This window comes from Herpailurus yagouaroundi, unplaced genomic scaffold (genome assembly GCF_014898765.1).
Source record: "Herpailurus yagouaroundi ecotype Mexico unplaced genomic scaffold, PumYag 182, whole genome shotgun sequence".
NCBI classification, from domain to species: domain Eukaryota; kingdom Metazoa; phylum Chordata; class Mammalia; order Carnivora; family Felidae; genus Herpailurus; species Herpailurus yagouaroundi.
In genome coordinates, this window is record NW_024412413.1 from 7,396,884 (window position 1) to 7,422,290 (window position 25,407).

The window sequence follows — 25,407 nt, forward strand, 5'->3', positions numbered from 1 at the left end:
GTTGAATAATTATGAATAGAGGGATCCAGAAAGGTTTCTTGAAGGAGGTGGACCATGAGCTAGGCCTCACGGGGTGGACAGAATGACAGCGGAAGGATTATTAGTCCGCCAAGGCCATCTGGTAAAGTCCAGAGCCTGAGCAAAGGCCATCAGATTAACGCTTAAGATTTGTAGGGCAAAGGCATTAGCAAGGAACGGGTGAGTCACGGAGTGACTGACGGCGGGCGGGGAGACTCGGGGACAGCTCAGGTTCTTGGAGTCCCGCCCTCTCACTGCACTGCAGGGTTTGAGGCTCCGCCCCCGGCCAGCCACCCTAGATCAGATGCAATCAGGATATTCCCGCCGAGCACCAACTCTGGCCCCGCTCCTCTCTTCCGGGTTCTATGCCTCACTTCCCGTCGCGCCCAGGCTCAGGCCCCGCCTACGTCTGGTTGGAACAATCAGACCAGCCTGCTGCTCTCTGCTCCTCCCTATGCCACGCCCCCTCCCCACCTGGTGCAATCAGAATCAGCCTTCCTGAGTCAGCTCAGGCCCCGCCCCCGCCCCGTCAGGGCAGTCCTTCTCCCGCCGAGATCACGCCCTGGCCCCGCCCCTCCCGCGCCCCGCCTAGTCTAGCCTCTTTCCTACTCGGCTCTGGAGGCGGCATCGCTGCACTCTGCCGCGCGCGCCGAGCTGCAGTCATGGCGGTCGCCACTGAGGGCGCCCGCAGGAAGGAGCGCGTCCTCTGCCTGTTTGACGTGGACGGGACCCTCACGCCGGCTCGCCAGGTAAGGCCCTGACGTTCAGCAGCTCCCGTCGGGAGTGTCACGCGGACAGAGAGGGCTGCAGCGACGTGACCCTGGACACCCCAGGACCGAGTGTAGGATGCAGCGGTATACAGCCCCTAATGCCCCAGGGCCGCCTACTGGGAGTGATGGGGACTCGGTCCTCCATGTCCCATCCCCCGAGCGTCTGCGCTCACCTTCTGCCCGGGAGCGTCGGGGCGGGTGGGAGTCTGGAGGGAGGAGGCTGCGAGCGGGGACCTAGCTTCGCTGCCCCCGCTCAGGCCTCCTCTCGCCGAGGCCTGGTCCCCGGGCGCCCCCGCCTCGCCAGCCCGGGCACCCGCCCCTAGGATGCACCTGTAGCCCGAAGCTGGCGACTGAGCCCGGGGCTCTAGAGCCCTAGCCCAGAGCCCTCTGCGCGCACCCAAGCATCAGAGTCGCCACCTAGTGGGATTCGGGGGTCTCGGAGCCAGCCCACCAGACCTTTACAGGCCTGGGTGGAGGTCTGTTTTCTCAAGCTCCTCACCCACTTTACCTCCCACCCCCAGTTATGGAAGGAGGTAAGGCTTCTGTAACTTTTCAGATTAGTTTTGGGCTCTGACCACCTGGATGGAGGTGAGAGTCCCCAGGCCTGGTCTGGTCACTGAACATACTGTGGCACAAGGAGGGTGGGAGTACTGCTTGTTTAAAGGCTTGTCGCCAAACTCTGCTCCACGCTCAGTTTTTCTGGCTTTGGATCTCACCCTAGATGAGCCCCCAATCTGATCTGGTGGGGTACATAAATAAGCAGGCCTCTTTCTTGTTGGCCCTAAGGGTATTCTGCCCTCCAGTCCCTGGGCATAAGGAACAACTAAGATCCCCTAGAGCAGGGAGCCAGTAGGGCTGGGTTGCAGGGCAGAGACTGATGGAAACCCAGGCCTTAGCCTCCCCTTTTAGGTCCTGAATGACCCCCCCCCCTTCCCTATTGGACGGCCCTGGATTGGGTTCTGGGGGCACAAGGAGGTATTTGGCTGCCCTGCCTCCAGCAGCTCTCAGGGTCCTCCTCAAGGATGGCAGAAAAAGTCAGTGGAGGGTGGCAGGGTCGAAGACACAGCCCCAGCCCCTCCCTCTGACCCTTTGCTCCACTGACCCATCAGCCTATATAAGAACAGTGTGTTATTACTGTCCTTCAATGTTCATGCCAAGCCCTATCCTTAGTGCTTTTTAAAAGTTAATTTTTGGGCTACCTGGCTGGCTCAGAAGAGCATGCACCTCTTGATCTGGGGGTCGTAAGTTCTAGCCCCACATAGTGTAGAGATTCCTAAAAAAATAAATATATAAGCTAAAAACTAAAAGTTAATTTTTTAATGTTTATTTAAAAAATTTGTTTTAAATGTTTATTTATTTTTGAGAGAGACACACACACACAGTGTGAGCAGAGGAGGGGCAGAGAGAGAGGGAGACCATCTGACGCATGCTCCAGGCTCTGAGCTGTTAGCACAGAGCCTGATGCAGGGCTTGAACCCACGAACTGTGAGATCATGACCTGCGCTGAAATCAGTCGCTCAACCATCTGAACCATGCAGGTACCCGTAATGTTTATTATTTATTTTTGAGAGACAGAGAGCGAGCGAGGAAGGGACCGAGAGAGAGACAGGATCCTAAGCAGGCTGTGCACTGACAGCACTGAGCCCGACGCGGGGCTCGAACTCAAACCGTGAGGTGATGACCTGAACTGAAGTCCGACACTTAACCTACTGAGCCACCCAGGCGCCCCAATAAAGTTAATTTTTAATTGTACACGTATTCATAAACACTTTGTTTTGTAAAGAATGAAAACAACAGAGAAGGCTAAAGTTCCCTCTGACTATGTCAGGATCCCTGGCCCACCCCCTCCCGAAAGAAAGGTGGTTGCCTCTCCTGTGGCTTCCCTCCAGACCTTCATCTAGATCTGTTTGCTCAGAACAAATATTAAGCATTGTTTTGTGAGGCTTCTTTTATTTATTTTTTTTAATGTTCATTTATTTTTGAGGGAGAGGCAGACCGCGAGCAGGGGAGGTGCAGAGAGAGAGGAGACACAGAATCCGAAGCAGGCTCCAGGCTCTGAGCTGTCAGCACAGAGCCTGACGCAGGGCTTGAACCCACAGACCGCGAGATCATGACCTGAGCCAAAGTTGGACACTTAACCAACTGAGCCACGCAGGCGCCCCCCCCCCCCCCGCCTTTTTTTTCCCCTAATTTAATGGGTGATATCATACTGTGTGTGCCTTCCTGGAACTTGCTTTTAACAGTTAACAGCATGTCTCAGGACTCTCCCATATTGGAAGCACAGGCCTGCCTTATTCTGTGTAACCACAGTGTAGTATTTCAGAGCAGGTATTTACCATTCTCTGATTGATGAGCCTATGAGTTGTTTGCAGGTTTTCACTATTACAAACCATACCCCAGGGGACTTCCATATACATCCAGGCAAGAGAAGCGGAAGTTCTGGGTAACGGGGCACACGCATTTTAAGTTTTCATAGATATTGCCAAATTACCCTCCAAAATGGCTGCACCAGTTTACACTCTCATAGGCAACATCTGACATCATCATTTACTACACATATTGTCAGCTTTAAAGAGCTGAAAGTTTGAAAACATGGAGTGTAACTCATTAGTTTGCATTTCCTTGGTGGGGAATCCTCATGTGATTAGTCACCAGTTAATTGCTTGTTTATTTCCAAGCACTCTGGATCCACGATCTCATTTAATCTTAGCAGTGACTGCCTCCATCTGGTTGCTACTCTGTTTCCCCCATTTTATAGATGGGACAAGTAAGGCAAAAGAAAACAAAGCCCATTGCTCAAGATCATCCTGCAGCTGAGAGACTTTTTGAACCCATTACATCTAGTTTTGTGGTCTGGGTTCTAAACCTTGAACCTCAGATTCCAGTGGAACCATGGGCTCCCTGGATTCTGAGCACCAAGTGAGGATTGAATGGGGGTCCCAGACATGCTGACAGCCACAAATCTTGTGCTTTCCCCAACCTGTCCCTGCAGAAAATTGACCCTGAGGTGGCTGCCTTCCTGCAGAAGCTGCGAACTAGGGTGCAGATCGGTGTTGTGGGCGGCTCGGACTACTCTAAGATTGCTGAGCAGCTGGGAGAGGGGGATGAAGGTATGAGCAGCGCCCAGAGCCACCCACAGTTAGGATGGGGGGTGCAGGGAGTGGGGAGTTCGGGAGGCCCCTGGACCCATGTGCCTTCAAAGACCCTGCCCCGATTCTGTGCTGCAGAGGAAGTAGGGGGAAACAGCGAAATACTCCCCTCACTGATTCACAGTGAGCACCTACCATGTGCCTGGCACTGTGCCAGGCTTTGGAGAAACAGGGAACAAAGCAGACAGAATATTGCCCTTGAGTAGCTCACATTCTCTGCTCTCTTTGCTGAGTCTAGGATGATTTCCTTGTCTTTAAAATGCACATAGTTATGCCTGGCTGGCCCAGTCGGTGGCCCCTGCCTGGCCCCTGAAATGCACAGTAGTTAGTAATGGCTACCATTGCTGAAAATGGCCATATGTTAACTTCTTTTCATTTACTCCTCAACACCAACTTTAGGAAGGGCTTGGTTATCCCATTTAACAGAGAAGGATCTGAAGTCACTCAGGAAGTTGTTTTAGACCCAGAGCATCTGGTCTCAGCTGAGTTCCTGGTCTCAGCTCAGGGCAGATCCCACCAGTTCTCAAACCAGAAACTTACTTGACTTTTCCCTTTCCCGTACCCCCTCGTGCATTCTCCAGTAAGTCTAGAAATAGCTCCCTGTGTGTCCATGTCTGCGTGTCCACTGCCCCTCCATTGTCCAGGTGATCGCCTCCCACCTAGACCCTGCAGCAGCCTCCTGGCTGTGCCCCCCCGCACCTCCTCCTCCCACACCCTCCAGCCACTTACATGGCAGCCAGAGCTGGAAATCCCCCCCATGCAACCAGTGACAGAAGCCCCTGGATGGTGCCTGGATGGTGGCGCTGTGAGATCACAGAGCAGAAATGACTCCCTCTGTTGAGGAGTCCTGGAAGGCTTCTGGAGGAGGGAGCCAGATCATGGAGTGGGGGAAGGTGGTCCAGGCAGAAGGACCTGTGTGAGCAAAGGCCCAGAGGTGTGACTGGCTTGTTTGGGGAAAAAGCTGAAAATGAAGAGCCTAGAAAAGCAGGTTTGGGGTGGAATAAATGGGCTTTGAATGCCAAACCAAGGAGTGTGGGCTTTATCCTTCTACTTGGCTCCGGGTACCTGGTCTCACACTCTTTCTTTCCCCCTGGCCTCTACATGTCCCTGAAGTCATCGAGAAGTTTGATTATGTGTTTGCCGAGAATGGGACAGTGCAGTATAAGCATGGACGACTGCTCTCCAAGCAGGTCAGTGGCCCCCTGAGCCTCAGACCGGGACACTTTTCCATAGTGACATAGCCTGTGGTGCCTCTGTCCTGGGCTGGGGGAGGGCACTGTGCCTGCCAAACCCAGAGCCCCCCTGTTCCTTGCCCAGACCATCCAGAGCCACCTGGGGGAGGAGCTGCTGCAAGACTTGATCAACTTCTGCCTCCGCTACATGGCCCTGCTCAGGCTGCCCAAGAAGCGGTGAGACCCCTTCCAGCCTTGCATCCAGCCTTCCCCCTCCATCCCAGGCCTGAGGGAGGACAGGGGTGGGTCTCTCAGATGGGACCTGCATGCTCCAGGGCCCCAACTTACTGGTGCGTGAATTCTTGTCTCCTGGGAGGTCCAAGGAGGCCGTGGTCCCAAATGGGGCTGGATTTGAATTCAGGGCCATTCTCCTTCTCTCTGGCTCCCTGCCCCCCTTCCTACCCCCGTTACCATCAGTGGAACCTTCATCGAGTTCCGGAATGGCATGCTGAACATCTCACCCATTGGCCGGAGCTGTACCCTGGAGGAGCGAATCGAGTTCTCCGAACTAGACAAGGTGCCACCAACTGTGTGACCTTGGGCTGTAGGGCCTCAGTTACTCGACCTCTGTGAACCTTTGTTTTCCCATCAGTGAAATGGATTAGCAGTGGTGGTCTGATTCAACCAGTCCCCTTTTGGACACCCACCATGTGCCATGGTCTAGGCACTTCTGTGTCTTTCCAACATGGCTGGTTTCCCTCCACCACTGGCCACCATTTATCTAAGCCAACACCCTAGGGTATCATTTCCACCTTCCCACCCTTGTAGGGTACAGCAGTAACTCTTTTTTTTTTTTTTTTTTTATGTTTTTATTTTATTTTTGAGAGAGAGCGCAAGCAGGGGAGGGAGAGAGAGAGAGGGAGACACAGAATCCGAAGCAGGCTCCAGGCTCTGAGCTGTCAGCACAGAGCCTGACTTGGGGCTCGAACTCACGGACTGTGAGATCATGACCTGAGCTGAAGTCGTACACTTAATCGACTGAGCCACCCAGGCGCCCCAGCAGTAACTCCTCTTGATTCAGCCTCCGGAGTTGTCTCAAATCTGTTCACTTATGTGTCTCTCCCCACCCCCTCCCCAATAAGCTCCTGCCAGTCTGTTCTCTAACGGTGCCACTGGGAACCTTTTTGAAGCACCTCCGCCCCCATGCACTCCCTGCTTACAGAACTTCCGTTGCTCCTCTCGCCAACTGAGCAGTGTCTCGGCCCCTCCTGGGCCGCCCTGAGCCCTGAGGGGTCTGCCCGGGTCAAGCCCACCCCTTCAGCCTTCTCTCTGCATCTGTTCTTGGCACATACCAGTATCTCTCTCGCCTTTGCATGTGCTGCCCCTGCTAAACCTTGACTTGGGTTTTGCTTATCAAGCCTACCACCTACCCTGCCCTTTCAGGGATGGAGTGAGTCCACCCATCCAAAGCCTTTTCCCGCTGGCCCGTCTGTGGCCTTCTCTCCCTTTTGCTGTCTCTGCTTCAACCATGTTCTCCTTGCTGATTCTAGAGATAGCAGACAGGTTCCCACTTCAGGGCTGTGCCTTCTGCCTGGAACACACTTTCCTCAGACTCAGCTGGTCCTTTCCTCTTCACATTTGCTCACGTGTCACTTTCTCATTCCATACAACAGTGCGTCCCCCTGCACCTCCTACTCCTCTCTTGTTCCTCCCCAAGCAGCCATCGCTGCCCTCTAATACACTCTATCACCTACTTTTCTTTTTTCTTTTCTTTTTTTTAATGTTTATTTGTTTTTGAGACAGAGAGAGACAAAGTGTGAGTGGGGAAGGGGCAGGGAGAGAGAGGGAGACACAGGCTCTGAAGCAGGCTCTGAGCTGTCAGCACAGAACCTGATGCGGGGCTCGAACTCACAGACTGCGAGATCATGACCCAAGCTGAAGTCAGACGCTTAACCAATTGAGCCACCCAGGCACCCCTATCACCTACTTTTCAAATCTTGGTCATTATCTGTTTCCCCTGCTGAAGCTATAAGCTGCTTAAGGGCCAGGATTTCTGTAGCTGTTCACCACTGGATCCCCTGTGCCCAGCATGTGCCCAGCACATGCCCAGCACGTAGCAAGTGCTCGAGAGAAATACTTGCTGAATGAATGAAATAGGTGGTGTTATCCCCATTTTATGAATAAGGAAACAGGCTCAGAGAGGGGAAACGCCTTGCCAAGGTCACTTAGGGAATTGGTTACAGAGCAAAGATTTGAACTTGGGACCTTGGGACTCTACCTGTTCCCCTCTGGTGTTTCCCTGAGGGTGGGTGGGACTCATAGGGATGCCTTCCAGCTCACCGACCCCCCATTCCCACTTTGGGTCCCAAGGTTTAGAATAGGCAATGCCCACAGGCATGAAGACTTTTTCTTTTTGGGGTGGTTAACACTGACCATTGGCAGAGAGCCTCTCCCATGCACATACTGAGAGGTGGCCTCTACTCAGGCCACCCAGTTTCCAATCCTAGCTCCACCTCCTGCTTGCTGAGCAGCCTAGAAAAGTGGCTTTACTACTGTGTGCCTCTGTTTTCATGTCTGTAGAGTGGGGGTAAACATAGTTCCCATCTCTTGGGCTATAATGACTAGACGAGATGGAAGTCTAAGACACACTGACCCTTCCCAAAGCTCCCAGGATCTTCTCTTGTCTTTCTGGCTCCTCTTTGCCCCCTTCTGATATTGGAGGTGGGGGGGCATGAACTTCCTGATCTGTATGCCCTACACCAGCCAGGATCCCATATAAATATTTTATTCTCTGGTCCTTCAGATCCCAAGGGCAGGTAGTCCCCTTCCTCAGATGAGGACTCTGAGGCCAGAGGTTAAGTGACCAGCTCAAGTCACAGTGCTCGTCCTTGCTGACTCTGGACTTGACACGGCCTGTCCAGTGATCAGCTTGGTTCTGTAGACCCAGGAGATACAGCATCCTAGGTGATGTGGGAATGTTTATTCTGAGCCTGGGACACCTTTAACTCTAACCCTAGGCCCACAAAGTGGCCCCTGGTGGGGACTCTGGGCTCCCTGGGGGCCTGCCTGCCTGCCAAGAAGGCAAAACCAAGGCAGGCAGGGGGCTCACATGCCTCCTGTCTGCTTTTCTAGGAGACGCAGGTTAGGTAGGGTTCATTTATTACCTCTATCTTTTAGTCCAGGAAATAGGCTCAGAGAAGTCAGGCAACTTGTCCATAGTCACATGGCCAGGCCTGGAACCCAGAGGGTCTGCCCTTATCTCTCAGGTTGGGTCATATCTGGCCTTATAGCTCACCCTTCCTGGCCTACTGCAGGCCCCAAACTATTGGCCACTGCCTGCCTCTCTCCACTCCAATCCTACACAATGTGGACTGACTAAAATACAGTCCTGGGCACTCTGTTCCCAAGAGTCCCCAGTGACTCTTGGTTCCCCAGGATGTGTCCAAACTCCCATCCAGGTCACCTGTGAGCTGACTGGCCAGGCTCTCACGGCCACCTGGCATCCTGCTGATCTCTCAGTACCCACCACCACTTAGTAACAGGGCTCCCCATCCTCATGGGCATCTCATGCCCATCTCTGGTGTCTGGTTTGTTTTGTTGAGCTGGGCAGAGCCAACAGGACTGAGCCCTGCCCTGAGGTGGACCTTATGACCTGGGACTCAGACTGCCCCATCCCCTCAAATTCCTCCTCGTGCCTCCATTCCGAGGCTTCCTCCAGGTACCCTGCCCACACCCCCACTGGCAGGATCCGGCCCTGAGTTCAGTCATAGACTTCTGACTCAGGCCCTGGCTCTGCCACTGAGGCTGTATGACCTTGAACAAGGCACAGCCCCCTCTCTGAGCCTCTGTTTCCTCATCTGTAAAGTGGGGGGGGGGGGGGTCATGGTGTCCACCTGAGCTCACACGGGGCCTGGCTCACAGCAGCCCCCTGAGTCTCCTCCCTCCCCTCTTGCAGAAGGAAAAGATCCGGGAGAAGTTTGTGGAAGCCCTGAAAACAGAGTTTGCCGGAAAAGGGCTGAGGTTCTCCCGAGGTATGTCCATCTGTTTGTCCTGTGGAGGGTCTTAGAGCCTGGCACAGAAGCCAGCCCAGCGTCTCGCTCCCCAGCACCTCTAGAAAGCTTTCCTGCCCCCAGTCTTCCCCACCTAAACCCAGCCCATGTCCTGCCACCCACCCAGGTGCTCAGGTCAAAAACCAAAGCATCTCCCTCAATTTTCTCCCTCACCCCTTCCCACCTGCAGTCTACTAGCAAGTCCCAAGGCCCTGTATCCAGAATGGTTCTGGAATCTGACCGCAGCTCACATCATCTCCTGCAGCCTCTTCTCGGGCTCTGGCTAACTCCAGCACAGCTATCCTCCCACTGCCACGTCACCCACTGCCCAGTGTCCGGAGGGACACTCACAGAAGAGCAGACCATGCTGTACCCTTGCTCAGAGCCCTCACTGGACCCCAGGGCCTGTATGGCCTCACCCCTGCCCTGTCCCAGCCTTCTCTGGTGCTGGCACACTCCATGCCCTTCTTGGGGACTCTGCCTGCTCCCCTGCAGTTGCCACTCTGGTTTAGGCCTTAGTGTTCCCTCCCGGAGAGATCTCCCCAACCGTGCTGGCTGGGGAGCTTCCCTCCCCCGACCCCACTGACTTACATGCTCCGAGGTGGTCTGGTTGGTTTACTGCCTGTTCTTCCCCCTGGATCGCAACTCTCGTGAGGTCCCTGAGTCTTCCGTGCCCTCTGCCAGGCTCTAAGCAGGCACTCAAGGGTTGTCGAGTGAATGAATGAGGGATCTTGCCCAAGTTCACCCAGTGGGCCACCACTCTGTTAGCCGTGTCCGCCATCCCCCACAGGAGGCATGATCAGCTTTGACGTCTTCCCTGAGGGCTGGGACAAGCGCTACTGCCTGGACAGTCTGGACCAAGACAGCTTTGACACCATTCACTTCTTTGGGAACGAGACCAGTCCCGTGAGTATGGCTCAGCCCAGGTGCTTTCCAGCCCAAATCACCCCCAGGTCAAGGCCAGGACACAGGGCAACAGAACAGGCCCCTGGGAGACTACTGGAGACCAGCTAGTGTTCACCAGCCCCATTACCTAGATTGGAAGGCTGGGGTCAGAGCTGGCTGGACACTTGTCCCATGTCACACAGTGAGTCAGGGCAGATCTGGTGAAGGCCCGGAAGGTGGGCTTCCTGGTGGTTCTGAGAGGGCAGAAGAGGCAGCTCCAGGAGCCAGTGTGGGGAGGGGGGCTCCTCGCCAGGGCGCATGCTGGGCCATAGCCCTGGGAAGCTCCTTCAGGCGTTACATGTTTGTGTCTTCCCTGCCCTTTCTTGTGTGCAGGGTGGGAATGACTTTGAGATCTACGCTGACCCCCGGACCGTCGGCCACAGCGTGGTCTCTCCACAGGATACAGTACAGCGATGCCGAGAGATCTTTTTCCCAGAGACCGCCCATGAGGCCTGACCAGGACCCACACCCGCTCTTAGGGACTTCCAGAGAGTTCTACCTGGGCCTAAAGAGGGCCCCTGGCCCTGGTGTTGAGGAAGTGGGGAGCCAGGGCCCCTCCTCCTCTGGGATCAGGATGCCTGCCTCCTATACCCTGCTGCAAGGCCCACCTTAATGGGGCCAGGGTCCACGAGGACCACCATCCCCATCCGGTCAGCTCCTGGTGGGACCAGCTCCGTCCTTCACCCTGACAGCCCTGGCTACAGCTGCTGCCCGTCCTTGTGAACAGAACAGATCTGCCTGCGCTGGGAGTAGGCACGTGCTAGTGTCAGACGAGATAGAGCCAGCCCGCTCGCCTGTGCCGGAGGGGTACAGAGTGCTAGGGAAGGTGCGTATTTGCCAGAACTTTCTCTCACAAATATTAAAGTTCCTGGAACAAGGTATGGTGTAAATTCCATCTGAATGGATGATTGGTCCCAGTCACAGATGACATTACAGCCACCGCTTTGCAGATGAGGAAAGAGAAGCAAGATGGCAGGGACTCCCTCCACTCCCCATGGGGTCACACAGGAAGTCTTTGATCCACTTGAGGGGAATAGGCCATTGAAGCCCTGAACAAGGGTTGGTTTGGGGTACCCTCCCCAGGCTCCTCCCCAGGGACCCAGACAGACAGGCAGCTCTGGGCCAGGCTGAGTCACAGTTGAGGGTTTATTGCCAGTGTTAGGAGGTGGGGGAGGGGGAGTCCGGGAGGCTGTGGGTCTCAGGGGGATCTCTGACTTGGACGATGCAGGGCTGTGGGTCTGGAGGAGCCCTCCTGCCCCTCTGCCCTTCCCTCCCCGCCAGGCAGCCCTGGGCTGATGTCACCACATCCTGTCTCCCAGCAAGTGCCTTAAGGGAGGGGTGGGGAGGGCACCAATAAACCTTCCACCAAGGAAGCCAGGAAGTCCTTGTTCCTCCAGGGCAAGCCCTAGGCCTTGCTGGAGTAGCTGCAGCTCAGAGTGGGGTGTCAGGCTGGGCCATTCTCAGTTTGCAGGGGCCATCCAGCATATCTCAGCAGTTCTGGCCCCCTAGCCTTGCAGGGACTGAGAACAGGGGAGGGGGAGTCTACCCCAGCTGATCTCTACCTTGGGACCTCAGGGCTCCCACAAGGCTGGGGATCCTTCTAAACAGATACCTCCTCATTCTGGGCATTTGAGCCCATTTTATTCACAGACCCAGTCTCCTAAGGGTCACTGTCCCTGGCAAGACTTCCTTGACCCCCATTTCTTTTCCCACCAAATGATGTGTTTTATGGAAAGGAGGGTGGGGGTGGTGGTGGTGGTAGGATGGAGGCAAAGCTGCTCTGTCCTGGCCTCCCAGGCCAGACCAGCCCCCCACCCAAGAGTGAACACACATACACATCACACACACACACACACACACACCCCTTAAGGGACTCGAGAGATCGGGATCACACCTCAGCCACTGGCCTGTTGGGGCGCAGTAGCCACCTACTATAGCTGCAGGAAGAGGCCAGCAAGGGGTTGCAGGGCTGGTGGTGTCACAGGCTGAGGGCCATCCTGTAGGTGCCCATGCCTGGCCCTGCCTGAGGGGACATGCGTCTGCATCACTGGGTCCTCAGCAGCCAGTGGATCTCAGCATGGGCAGAGTTATCAGCAGAGCCTGTGGGTCAGGGCAAAGGGGATGGCTCCATCCAAACTGGGGGCGATGCGCCCCCACCCCTCCCCAGATCTGCGTCTCGGAGGGCGGAGGCAGCATGGCTCAGCACAGTCCCGGGGAGGGGACATGGCCTTACCCGAGTTCATAGAGCTGTTATCAGGCTAGGGAGGAGGGACTGTGGCCGGCAAAACCAGGACCCCAAAAACTACGTTCCACGCTCAGCTCCTTCTTGCCTACTTCTCCAGTATGCCAAGAGGAGAGAGCAGGTGGAAGGAAGGCTGGGCCGTGGCGGTGAGGAGGGCTCTGTCTGCCTCCAACGTTTGCCCTCTTGCCCTGCCAGAGGCTGAGAGGCTCCCCCAGAGCTCTCGCTGGCCTGGCTTCTGAGGGAAGGGGTACAGGCCACAGTGGGAGACCCCAGCCCAGGGTGGGCGGTTTAAGTACAAGCAGAGTCTGGTCCCGGGGCCAGGCCTGGGGCAGAGGCAAGGGGAACAAGCTGGTACGGTGGGCCCACTGGTGCCCCCGCCTCCCAGGCCTGACGCAGGCCTTCAGAGGCTCAGTGGACAGAAGGGCGAGGGCGTCCTGTGCAGATGTGGCAGGGAGGGGGAGGAGAGAGCGGACAAACAGAAGGCAGGTCTGGTGGCCTCCCCTTCGGTCCAGCTCACACAACAGTCACTGGTCACGGGGGTGGATGGAGGCACACGCTCACGGCCACAAGCACAGACAGACTGACGTGTACACTGAGGCCGCCCAGGGAACTGGGTCAGCCGGCGCAGCGGGGCCCGGAGCCCGAGGCTGCCCGTCTACCCAGTGTGGCTCCCCACCCGCCCAGCAGCTGACCCGTGAGCCCCCCAGCCTAGGAGCCCACGACCTGGCCAGACCACGTCTCGTGGGGAGTGTGTGGGGCCAATTGTGTGAGCACCACCTCCACAGCCTGGAACTTCTGATTCTTGGGCGGGATGGGGCACATCTTGTAGGTCACTTCGTCGCCTTCCACTGGCACGTACTCTCCCTCGATGCTGGTGGGCAGGAGAGGAGCGTCAGCTCAGCAGTGGGTCCCCTTCCCAGACGGGCTGGGGGCAGCCTCCCCTCCCATCCCAGAGTTTGAGCTCTCGGATCCGAATCCATATAGTGGGAACCCTAAGCAGTCCCTCCCCTGCTGTTTGAGGATTGAGATGTGAAAAGCACAGGAGGTCCGGAGGCCTGGAGAAGCTCAGTGTCCTCTCCAGGTTCTGCCGGGCATCAGGGCCGGGGGCCGGGCCTAGACCGCCTCTCCTGTGTCTCTGCCCTTCAGGCTGAAAAACCCAGGGGCCAGCCCAGCCCTCTCAGTTTTCAAGATGCTGAAACAGGATCCCAGGGCTCAGCCAGTGGTTGGGGGGGGGGGGGGGGAGGGGGGGTGGTGAGGGTCCTTGCTCCAGCCTAGCCCTCCTCCTCCTCCTCCTTCTCCTCCCATGCACCCGCAGCCCCTACTGCAGGAGAAAGATGCCAGGACCCCAGATTTCAGCCAGCCAGGGGAGAAGCCTGGGGAGGCATTTCTTGAGGCACTGCCAGGAACCTGCAACAGGGACCCAGCCAAGAATAGGGACACCAAAGGGACTCACTCAGATACGTGCACAAAGATGTCCTCGGATCCATTCTCGGGTGTGATGAAGCCATGGCCCTGTGAGCGTGAGAACTGCTTACAGACACCCTTGAACACTGGGCCAGCCGAAGCACGGGCTGTCCTGAGGATAGAGCAGGGGGATTAGAGCTACGGTCTGGGGACTCCACCCCCACCCCCGGATGCCCACAGCCCTCCCAGGCCCTGCCTGCAGAGCCCGTCTCAGGGCTGTGGAAAAGCCTCCCCAGGTCAGAAGCTGCGCAGTTATGCTAGCTTGGCCCTCTCGTGGTCCCATTGGACAGTAAGGAGACTGAGGCCCAGAGAGGGGAACTGGCTTTCCCAGGGTGCACAGCAAGAGGGTCTCCTGACTCCCAGGGAGTGCCCCCCCACACCCCCCACTCTCTACACAGCACTCTCGCCTCCTGAGATTGTTTGGGCTTACATAGGCTCCTGTTGTAAGATTTCTTTTTCTTTTTATTTATTTATTTATTTTGAGAGAGAGAGAGAACTTGCATGCACACGCACCATCAGCAGGGGAGAGGCAGAGAGAGAGAATCCCAAGCAGTCTCCAAGTTATCAGCTCAGAGCCCAGTGCAGGGCTCGAACTCACAAACCATGAGATCACGAGCTGAGCCAGAGTCAAGAGTTGGACGCTTAACCGATTGAGCCACCCAGGCACCCCCTGTCATAAGACTTCTGAGTGAAGAATAGCTAGCCTAAACTTGAATGCCTCCTGAAACGGGGAGCTCACTACTTTTTGAGGCAGCTGTATCCTATTCACATACTTGTCACTCATCCATTCATCATTTATTAAGCATCTGCTCTGTGCCTGGCCTTGGGTTGGACATAGGGGACAATTAGTGCCTGCCATCAAAAACCTCTCCTTTAGGGACGCCTGGCTGGCTCAATCAGTGAAGCATGCTACTCTTGATCTTGGGATCATGAGTTCAAGCCCCACATTGGGCACGGAGCTTATTAGAAAAAACAAAACAAACAAACAAAAAAACCAGAGGCGGCTGGGTGGCTCAGTTGCTTGGGCGTCTGACTCTTGATTTCGGCTCAGGTCGTGATCTCATGGTTTGTGGGTTTGAGCCCTGGGTCTGGCTCTGTGCTGATGGTGCAGAGTCTGCTTGGGATTCTCTCTCTCTGCCCCTTCCCTGCTCACTCGCTCTCTCTCAAAAATGAAATGAAATGAAATGAAATGAAATGAAATGAAATGAAATATAAAATACTCTCTTCTTTGGCCAAGGCAAGTCAGTTTCCTTTGCAACTTCCACAAACCCCCCCCCCCCCCCCGTGATCCCATGCAGTGATCTACCCCAGAGGCTCAAGGCTGGTCTCTGTTTAGACTGCCCACCCCTCACCAAAGGTCAATCGCCTGCTTCCATTTCTGTCCAGGTTGATGCACGTATGTGGAACACCCAACTTCCTTCACCTAATACATCTTCCAAACCCACTAGGACCTCACCTTCCCCGATGTCTGAAGCTGGGTCCTCTCCCCCTACCCTGCAGGGTGGAGGTGAATGGTAGAGAAATTACTTCTGGATTATAGGCAGTTAATGGGCAAAGACTGTCTTAATCACCACTGGATCCCCTGGTCAGGTGCTCAATAAATCTTAGTGGAGTGAATGAATGAATGAACACAGTAGTTACTGGAAGGTTCATACACAGCTCCCCTGGACTTGAGTGAGGACAACAGGGGTCAGAAAAGAATGGGGCTGGGGACTTGTCCTGGGGAAAGATCACTGGAGCCTGGGCGAGGGGCAGGTACTCACGCTGAGTATGTCCTGGTCCGTTTGGTGGGCAGAGGACTGGGCAGGTCCCGAGATGAGACACCTCCCCGCTCCCAGACCCTGCTGCCCTCCCGGTGGAAAGGGAAGGTGGGCCAGACAGGAGACTTGGGAGAGTGGAGTGGGGGCACTACTGGGGGTGACGTGGGCTCTGAAGTCATGGCGGATCCAGCAAGAGAGCCTGGTGGGCTCCCAGGCTCAGGGGCCGGTGAAGAACTCGGGCGTCCTTGCGGGCAGGGCCCGGCCTGGCCCTGCTCGGCAGCCGCACCAGCCACAGGCTCCGTCTGGAATGGGGAGAGAGAGGTACAGGTGAGTGTGGTCCAGGATGAGCAGATTCTAGACACCGGGCACAAGTCTGGAGCTCTGGGCCTGCTTGTGAATCCTCACACAGTGACTTCAGGACCCTGACTTAGGGTCATCACCAGGAAGACAAAACAGTCATCTAACCTTGCTATGAGCTGAATTGTTTCCCCTAAAATTCATATGCTGAAGTCCTAACCCCCAATGTGATGGTATTTGGAGATGGGGCCTTTGGGAGGTAATGAGGTATCCGTGAGGTCACAAGGGTGGGGCCCCGTGATGGGATTAATGCCCTTGGAAGAAGAGACTCAGAAAGCTTGCTTCCTCTTTGCCAGGTGACGAACACTGCCGGAAGGGGGAGGTCTACAAAACAGGAAAATGGCTCGCACCAGAAGGAGACCGTGCTGTGCCCTGATCCTGGGCTTCCAGCTCCAGAACTGTGAGGAGTAAATGTCTGCTGTTTAAGCCCCCAGGCTGTGGTATTTGGTCACGATGGATGGTGCAAGCTAAGGCTAACCTCAAAGTCCTTCCAGCTTGAAGCTTAATTCTCTCACTCTAGGGGTCCGGGAGGTGGGATGGGTAAGGTGACCAGTGATGGTCTGGAACATAGTTTTGCACAAGCGTCAGCAGCTTCAAATCCACAGACCTGGGTTTGAATCTCAGCTTTGTCGCTGTAACTTCGTGACTCCAACAGTTCCATCATGGTGGGTGGGAACGCAGGCTCTGACCCAGATGGGCTTGAATCCCTCCTCCTATAATACCTAACTGGCTGTGCAGCCTTTGTCAACACTCTTAACCTTTGACTCAGTTTCCTTCTCTGTAAAATGGGGATAGTGCTGGTTCTTACTTCATGGAGAAGGTTGCCGTGTGGATTTCATGACTCTCCACCTGCTTTGAACACCAAGAGTGGTAAGCTCTTGGGAATGCTGGTGATTTTTCCTTAGCCCCACTTTCCTCTGCTCCAAAATGATGTTGAAGATACTCACCATGCAAGGTTGCTGCGAAGTCCACGATTTAGTGTGTGTGACAGCGTCTGGCATCTCAGAGATGCCCAATAAATTGCTGTCATCAGTGCTGATCAGTAGAAATTCCCTCATCACCTGCTCGGTGCCTGGATGACCTTGAAAGAATGCATCCTCTATTTTCCTCTATTGGGAAAGAGAACACATTCCCTCTCCCCAGAGGTTGGGAAGTCTTAGGCCCCAAGAGACACTGCTGTGGAACCCTGGGAAGGATAGCTCAGTGGACTGAACCAGGCTGTTGGCCATGCCTGCGGCAGGCAGCCTGGGGGCCTGGGGCCAGGCAGGACACCCAGACCAGGAGAGCACGAGCACCCCAGCCCCACCGTGTACTAGCTGCTGACCTCGGGTAGCACTTCCACTGGCCTCAGTTAACTCATCTGTATAATGGATCTGATAAACACCACCACACTCCCTCACAGGCTATGGCCAGGCATGGCTAAGCCTGAGGATATAAAGAAGTGCTCATAATCCACAGTCATGTAGGAGGGAGGATGGCGAGGTTCTCTACTTCCTCACCCCTGTTCTTCACTACCTCACCCCCTCACCCAAAGGCCCTGGTGCCAGAGGTAAATCCCTGAGCCTCAAGCCTATTTCTGGCCTCCATCTTGCACCCCACCCCAGCCTAGAATTTCCAGGGAAGAGTTTAAGGCTCCTTAGGAGTCCAGAGTCCAAGGAGCCCCAAAACATGGCATGGCAGGGCTCTGGGAGGACTGAGGACTCACATCACCCAACAGCGGGGCAGGTCTCCTGGCCGCCGTTCAAGGTCACACAGCAAGCGGGATTTTTCTGGGTCAGGATAATGAGCTGTCTCTGCCGTCCCTAGGGGTGGAGATGCTCCTCCTGCCCAGCAGCCCCCATCCCCCTCCGGCCAGGAGAGCTGCAGGGGAGCGGCCACCGCCTCTCAGGCCCCTCATACCTCCTCACGACCGCTCAAGCGGAGGTGGGCTTTTTCTTCCTGAGCCTGCTCCAGGAGGCAGGGCCAGGTGTGGCATTTTTATTCCCATTTTTAACTTTTTTTTAATGTATTTGTTTTTGAGAGAGAGACAGAGCATGAGCGGGAGAGGAGCAGGGAGAGAGAGGGAGACACAGAATCTGAAGCAGGCTCCAGGCTCCCAGCTGTCAGCACAGAGCCTGTCGCAGGGCTCAAACCCACGAACTGCAAGAGATCACAACCTGAGCCGAAGTCAGACGCCCAACTGACTGCACCACCCAGGTGCCCCTTATTCCATTTTTAGAAGAAAAGCAATCACGCAGAAACGTATACAGGAATGTTCACAGCAGCATTTTTTATAATAGGCCCAAAGTGGAAACAACCCAAAAGTCCATCAACAGATGTATGGAGAAACACGATGTAGTATAGCCATAGATTGGAATATTACTCAGCCATGAAAAGGAATGAAATGCCAATACCCGCTCCAACACGGACGAGACTGGAAACCATTACGCTACGTGGAAGAAGCCAGTCACAAAAGGCCACATTGCGTGATTCCATCCACGTGAAATGTCCAGAACTGACAGATCCACAGAGACAGAGAGCACATTAGTGGCTGCCAGGCCTGGGGGGGAAGGGATAAAGGGGAGTAAATTCTTTTTTTTCTCATGTTTATCTATTTTGAGAGAGAGCGCATGCGTGTGTGTGTGTGTGTGTGTGTGTGTGTGTGTAAGCGAGGGAGGGGCACAGAGAGAGAGAGAGAATCCTAAGCAGGTTTCATCCTGTGAGCCTGGAGCCTGACTCGGGGCTTGATCTCATGAACCCATGGGATCATGACCTGAGCTGAAATCCAAAGTCAGACACTTAACCGACTGAGTCACCCCGGTGCCCCAAAGGGGAGTAAATTTTAATGGGTGCCAAGTTTCTTTCTAGGGTGATGAAAATGTCTTCAAACCCACTGTGGCATTGTTGCACAACTCTGAGTATACTAAAAACCACTGACTTGTCTACCTTAAACAGTTGAATTATATGGTATGTGAATTATATTGCAATTAAGCTGTTATCAAAAAGGAAAGCAGGCAGCAAATCTACCCAAGATGCCACCGCCGGGAAAGCAGGAGGCATCGGGCCCTACAGCTCACTCCAGGGTGCCTCCCTCCCCCGAGATGTGGGCACGGAGGGCAGGTGGACAGAAGTTCTGCTTCCTTCTCTCCAGGACGCAGGGCGGGCCTACCCACTGCACAGTTTTCCCAGGGCTGGTATTGTGCTTGGCGGTGACAGCCGGTGCTGGGAGGTCTTGGGGGGGAGGGGCACAGGCAGCCCACAGTGGTTTCCAGGGAGACACAGCTGAGCTGGGCCCTGCTCCCGCCAGCCAGCCAGGCCTCCTAACCCAAAGCCTCTTTCAGGGAAGCAGGAAAGATGCATTGATTACTCAGGGTTAGGGTTGACAGCAGCCCCCCCTTCCTGGCCCTCCCCAGAATGGGTTCCCCATAATGGACCAGGCAGCAGGAGAGAAGTGGTTGGAATAAAAGCAATGACAGGTGCTCCTGCCCTCCAGCTCTGTAGGCCTGGCAGGGACTGCTCCCTGACCCTTGAACCCCATCCCACCCCAGTTGGCCACAGTTGGCCTTAGAGCAGGAGTTAGGGCTGGGGGGTGGTGACCGGGCAGCCTCCACAGTGCAGAGAGCACTGCTCTGCGGTCTCCCCTCACCTCCTTCCTCTTCTGGAAAACGGGGAGTACAAGAAGGCCTCCTCCAGAGGACACCGTGAGGCTGAGATGGGATGGGATGCGGGAAGAACTGGGTAGGTGCCGGGTAAGAGCTTGCTCCTCCCGGACAGAGGTGCTCAATTGGGCTTAGGACGAAGGAGTGGGTAGAAGGAGAGACCCAGCCGAGCTGAGCCAAGCCCACCCTCACTCTCCTCTTCCCCGCTTCCCCAGAGAATTGCCCACCCACCAGGTGCCTGCCTTGCTTCTCCTTTTTCTTAAATTCCTGCAGCTGCCCGTTAAGGCGGCTGCGATCACTACTATGTTTTGCAGATGAAGAAACTGAGGCTCAGAGAGACTAAGTCACCCACTCAAGGCCACACAGCAATTAATGTCTGAGCCAGGACTTGAACCAAGGTAGTCTGGCTCTGGAGCCCTGCAGTGGGAAGTCAGGAATCCTGGGTTCAGGCCCTGCATTGCTACTGAGGGGCTGTGCGACCTTGGACAGCCTTCCCCTCTCTGGGCCAGACCAGGGAGAAGGAAAGAAGGGTATGCCTCCAGTGCAGACCCTCCAGTGCAGTGCCTCCAGAAGAAAGGAGGCAGAAAGGGGCAGGCAAAGGCCCAGCTTTTATCGTCTTGAGTGCTGCACACCATGCAAAAGTCTTTGAGGAGGCTGCTTTCCATTTCAAAATCTCCCAGTTGCCCTGAAAGGTTGGAATTACAATTGTTTCTATTTTACAGATGAGGAAACTGAGGCTTAGAGAGGCTCTAAGTGACTTGCCCAAGGTCACACAGCAGGGAAGTGACAGAGCCCAGGTTTGTCTGAAGGCGAACAGTTTTCTTCCTGTGAGCTTAAATTCTGTTCCTGGTTCAGCCAAAACGCGGCTGGAGTTTTACCAGAAGAACTTTCCCTGAGAAACTAAAGGGGAAGATAAACTCCAAAAGCAAAGAAACAGATGTGTTTGTAGAACATTCGTTTCGATACAGAGTTAAAGCCCAGCCCCCAAGGGACTCGGTATGTCTGGGAGCATCTCTTATGGAAACAATGCCCTTCACGATGAGCCGACGGACATTCAGAGGGCAGGTCAGGACCCGGACGGCCTGGGTTGGAACCCTAGGTCTGCAGTGACCCTCTCTCTCTCCGAGCCTCAGTTTCACTGAGTGGGAGGAGCTGGTGGGAGGAGCTGAGGAGCTGCTGTGTCAACGGTCCACCTGTGAGAGGGCATCTCCCTGTGCGCGCATTTTGGCTCTGATCCTCCCGGCCAAGCTTGTCTTCATTTCCCTGCATGAAGGCCAAACCCCAGCAATTATGCAGACAGAAGGACCAGGGGAGGTAAAGGCCAAACATCAGGGCTGTTCAGAGGTAACCTGAGGTGAGGCCCTGATACGGTGTCATGGGGCCGTGGGGCTGTGCGTAGTGACTCAGCCCTGTCAGCAGGTGACCGCCATCCTGGTGCTGGGGCTCCTCCAAGTCTCAGGTACCCCAAAAAGAAGGGGGCAGGAAATGGCTACCAGAGTCCTCTCTTGACCATGAGAATCCCTCTTGTTCCGGGCAGATTAGGAAAAGCAAACCAGCTCAACCACCCAGGGCTATGTGATCTGGAGCAAGCACTTAACCCTCTCTGGGCCTCGTTTTTCCCCTCAGCTACTCAAATCATCACTGGTCCAGATGACTACTGAAGGTCAGTCCAGCTGTCCTCTGAGATTGTCAAAAACCCACGTATAACCGAAAGGAAACTGAATGCCAGGCATCGGAACAACAGACACGAGAGGAGACAGGCCCACCCTTCGAGGGCCCCCAGTCCAGTGGGAGGAACAGATTGACCAGAACACAGCGTGGGAAGTCCTAACATGACAAGAGGCGTGGCCACCATGTACTGATTGTTAGCCGCGTGCCAGTGGTGTGCCAAGTCCTTGGCCCCATTTCCTCAGGTAGACCCCACGACCCCCTGCCACGTGATAATTACATTATCCCCATTCTTTAGAAGAGTAAGCAGGCCCAGAGAGGGGAAGTGCGGGGTCACACAGCAGGTCAGGAGCTGTGCTTCTGCACCTGGAGAGGTTGGGGGGCGCGTTATAGAAAGACCTCTGGGAGGTGGGGGGAGCTCCCTGACATTTCCTGCCCTCTCCTGGAGAAGGAAAAGCAGGGGCGCGGAAGAATTGGGGAGACAGGGCTTGGGGTTCTATTTCTGGCTTTGTGCTGACTCAGACCATGACCTTGGGTGAATCACTTGCCAACTCTGGCAAGCTTAAAAACAACTCCCCCGACAGAAGTGTCCCAGCCCCAAGTCCCTGGTATGGAGGAGCAGCCAGGGGGAGGAAAGGGTACAGTGGCTAAAAAGGGGAAGGACAGAGAACACAGGACGGCGATGGGAAGGCTTTCTGAACGTTGGGGTCTTGCCCATGGTGGGCCCAGGAGGGTGAGGAAACGGCTTCAGGACCAAGAGCCAGAAGCCAGCACTTCCCCGGCCACCCCCTCCCCCCAGCCACCAGACATTCCTTAAAATACATCAGTGCCAAAGCTGCTCCAGCAGCTGGAGGTGACCTAATTAAACCTCATTCTTTCCCCTCCTACAGTGTGTGTGTAAGGGGGTGAGGGGCTGCCCCAGCCAATACTCGAGCTTCATCGAGGCCTTTTGAACTCTCCTTGTCACGTGCCCCTGCGTCCCTGGGGGGCGGTTCTGATGAAGGCCTTTGGGCTTCCTTGGCATCGGTGGGGGTGAGTATGCCAAGATGGACGGCGCAAGAGCCGTGCTCACATCCCAGCTCTGCCGGGCTGTGTGACCCTGAGCGAGTCACTTCCCCACTCTGAACCCCCCTAGACAGAGGAAGGGGTTGGTCAAAGTCACACTGGTAGCTGAATTCAAATCAGCATGACCCCAAAGCCCAGAGCTTTCCAACGTGCCGTGCCCCCACCCCTGTGACCACGATTCCACCGGCTTTGGAGCAGGGGAAAAGCACCCCTGCTACTTTCCGCTCCCTACCCTGCTGCACCACCCAGACGAAGGTCTGAACTGTCCCAAGTCCCCTTCCCACCAGGCTCTGGGACTTGGCTGTGCTGGTGGTGACCCGTAGACGGGACCAGCTCCGCCAAGTCCTGAGCGCCCTCTGCTGGTGCCAATCTAGGGGACCTGCCTCCAGACCAGCCTGTGGGTGTCCCCTTTCCACGGGCTGGCTGTATAAGACCCCCCTGTTCCTCCCTCCTGAGCCCCTCCACGGCCAGTGGGCATCCGTGAACATAGCCAGGCCTGGGAGGGGACTCTGTGGCCCAAACTGTCCTTCGGCCTTTCCCAGGCCCTCGTGCAACCAGTTCCTACTTAGACCTTCTATTTTTTTGGAGTAGGGGGCAGACACATCCAGAGGGGTGGGGGCAGATACAGGAAACAGATGTTAGAAAGGACTTCAAGGAAACGGTGCGGGTAGGCGGAGGGAGTCTGGGTGAAGGAAACATCCAGAATTTGGAGGGCCCAGAGGCCTCTGGGATGGAGTCTGTTTGGGGGAGCCGGCTCCCCACCCTCCAGGGGGCTGGAGACTGCCCCATCCCATCGAGAGGCCTCTGCTGGAGCACATCCAGGTGGGCATGGTGCCAGGCTCTCAGAGAGGTTGCCCACCCCTCACCCCCCACCCGGGCACGCTTTCCTCCTCCCCTCCCCCAGCCCCAGCCGCTGCAGCAGTTCACACCGTATTTATTATTGTTCTCTCGCTCAGCGTCCCCCTCCCCTCTCCCTGGGAAGAGCCTGCAGGCTGGCAGCTTGGCAGGAACCTGCTGTCTCCCTTGCGGGTGCGAGCATCACCCCTTATCTCTGCCTGGACTCCCTGTGCCGGGGCAGGGGGCAGGCCACTCAGGGACGGGGCGTCCCACAGTGGGGGGGGGGGGGGGGGGGGGGGCCAGCCCCTGGCTTATCATCCTAGCTCTCCAGGGACTGCACCCTGGCAAGAGTGGAGGTCAAAGCCAGACCTGCAAGCAGGGGAGAGGAGTGGCCTCAGGAGAGGAGAGGAGAGCTCTGGGTGGGGGTGGCTCTGAGGTGATAATAATTACATGGAGCCACCTCTCCAAGCCAATTAACACAATTATCCCCATCGCGTCTGGGAAGAAATAGAGTCAGGACAAGACAGCTGCTCCAGGTCCAACTGTCTGCCTGCCCTAGATGGTCCCTCCCAAGCCCCAGCCCCAAATTCCAGGGAGAAAGACCCATATGCTCCCTGCTGCATTCTCATTTTGGCAGGAGCACGATTATCTCCCCGGTCAGGGCTCTTCCCCTGGTTCTCAGACAGGAGGCTGCGGCTTGGCAGGTGTCTGCTGTTTCTCTGCCTCTTGAGCCAGACACAAGTCCCAGACACACACACACAGACACACACTCTCTCACAGGGAACCACACAGCCTCAGCTTCCCTTGGGGGCCAAGAGGAGGGAGGGAGGCAGGGGAGGAGGGAGGACAGGGTGGGCTCATCTACACATCCTCCCACGTCCCCGGAGTAAACTGGACTGGGCTGGGCCAGTCTCAGGGGAGGTAGCCACCTTCCCCGGCCCGCCACCTCGTGCCTCCCTGCTTCCCCCTGCCAAAGCCAGTTTCTGGAGCTGGTGTGCCCTCCTCCCCCAACCAGCCCCTTACCTCTCCCTGGCAGATGAGGTCCAGGCACTGCCTCCTGCCGCCGCCTTCAGCACTCTGCCTCTCTCGGGGCGCTTGGAGCTGGCCAGCAGGGGAGGGTCCGAAAGATGTGTTGTGTGTACGCCTGTGTGTGTGTGTGTGTGTGTGTGTGTGTGTGTGTGTGTGTGAGAGAGAGAGAGAGAGAGAGAGAGAGAGAGAGAGAGAGAGAGAATGCAGCACCTCAAGCCCCTCACTCACTCACTCACACACGCCCTCCTCCTGACGTCAGGAAGAGCGAGAGGGAGGGACTGGGTTGGGAGTTTGTACTCCCTGCTTAAAGGGACATGGGGCCCTGTTGCCTCTGGGCCAGACACCGCCTCCTGAGTCAGGCTCAGGCTGGGCGAGAGAGTTAGCTGCGTCTCTCAGGGCCCTAAAGCTTCTTTTTTTGGAAAGTGGCTTTTATTGCCAGGCCAGGGTATAATTTGCCCTGCCAGGTGGGAGTAGCTGCTGAGGAATGCAGGGGGAGAGTAGCTGGGGCAGCCTGCATTCCTGGCAATTAGAGAGCTAGTGGGTGGGAGTGCTTGTGTGTGTGTGTGTGTGTGTGTGTGTGTGTGTGTGTGTGCGCGCGCTGTGTGGGCTGTGGCGTGGGGGGTGAGGCTGGGAGAACTGAGGTCGCAGCAGAGAGGAGCTCTCTCTGAGGATGCTCCAGACAAGAGTGCGATAAACCAGGTTTCCAGGGTCTCTCAGACCTTCCTCTACCCTCTGGTTCCTCAGTGTCCCCTGTCCTCCATTAACACTGACACTGTGCTCAGATCTGTCCTTCACTTGGCCGAAATCTTTGTGAATAAGGTACATGAACATTGGCAAGTCACAGAACTCATCTGTTTCTCTGGCCCCCAGTAGAAGACATTTGGATTGAATTGAATTGAATTGAATTGAATTGAATTGAATTGAATTGAAGAAGACCCTAAGGGAAGAGTAAGCTTGCTACAGGCACATACACACACACACCCACACTCCAGGCTGTACTGCTCCCCCTCCCTTCCCAGGCTCCCCCTCCCTTCCCAGGGCCCAAGTTTTAACTTCAGAGAGGCCCTGGGTGTGAATCTCCACTCCAGCACCTCAGGCTGTGTGCGCTTAGGAAAAACTTACTGATTCTGATCCTCCGCAGCCTTTCCGTAAAGTAGAGAAGAGAGGCCCTTTCTGAGAGGGTGGTGGTGCCAGTGCAGTACGTAGATAAGCCCCACTGAAGAGGCTTCCACAAAGGGGTTTCT

General features: G+C 55.7%; 2 protein-coding genes across 4 annotated transcripts; one reads left to right on the forward strand and one right to left on the reverse strand.

Annotated features, from left to right (window-relative positions):
* The first annotated feature begins 612 nt into the window (after positions 1–612).
* PMM1 (phosphomannomutase 1) lies at positions 613–10,982 on the forward strand. Of its 2 annotated transcripts, none has more exons than XM_040490705.1 (8): positions 613–767; positions 3,781–3,898; positions 5,051–5,127; positions 5,255–5,346; positions 5,587–5,686; positions 9,065–9,140; positions 9,949–10,064; positions 10,437–10,982. In XM_040490705.1, the coding sequence occupies exons 1-8, from the start codon at positions 681–683 to the stop codon at positions 10,557–10,559; spliced, it is 789 nt and encodes a 262-aa protein (XP_040346639.1). In that variant the 5' UTR covers positions 613–680; the 3' UTR covers positions 10,560–10,982. The 2 variants fall into 2 exon arrangements, with proteins under 2 accessions (XP_040346639.1, XP_040346640.1); XM_040490706.1 differs by lacking the exon at positions 613–767 and adding an exon at positions 2,200–2,326.
* Positions 10,983–11,231: 249 nt separating this feature from the next.
* CSDC2 (cold shock domain containing C2) lies at positions 11,232–24,332 on the reverse strand. Of its 2 annotated transcripts, none has more exons than XM_040490707.1 (4): positions 24,158–24,332; positions 15,573–15,871; positions 13,799–13,921; positions 11,232–13,216 (listed from the first exon to the last, which is right to left on the reverse strand). In XM_040490707.1, the coding sequence occupies exons 2-4, from the start codon at positions 15,746–15,748 to the stop codon at positions 13,054–13,056; spliced, it is 462 nt and encodes a 153-aa protein (XP_040346641.1). In that variant the 5' UTR covers positions 15,749–15,871; positions 24,158–24,332; the 3' UTR covers positions 11,232–13,053. The 2 variants fall into 2 exon arrangements, with proteins under 2 accessions (XP_040346641.1, XP_040346642.1); XM_040490708.1 differs by lacking the exon at positions 24,158–24,332 and adding an exon at positions 18,320–18,436.
* Between the last annotated feature and the right edge of the window lie 1,075 nt (positions 24,333–25,407).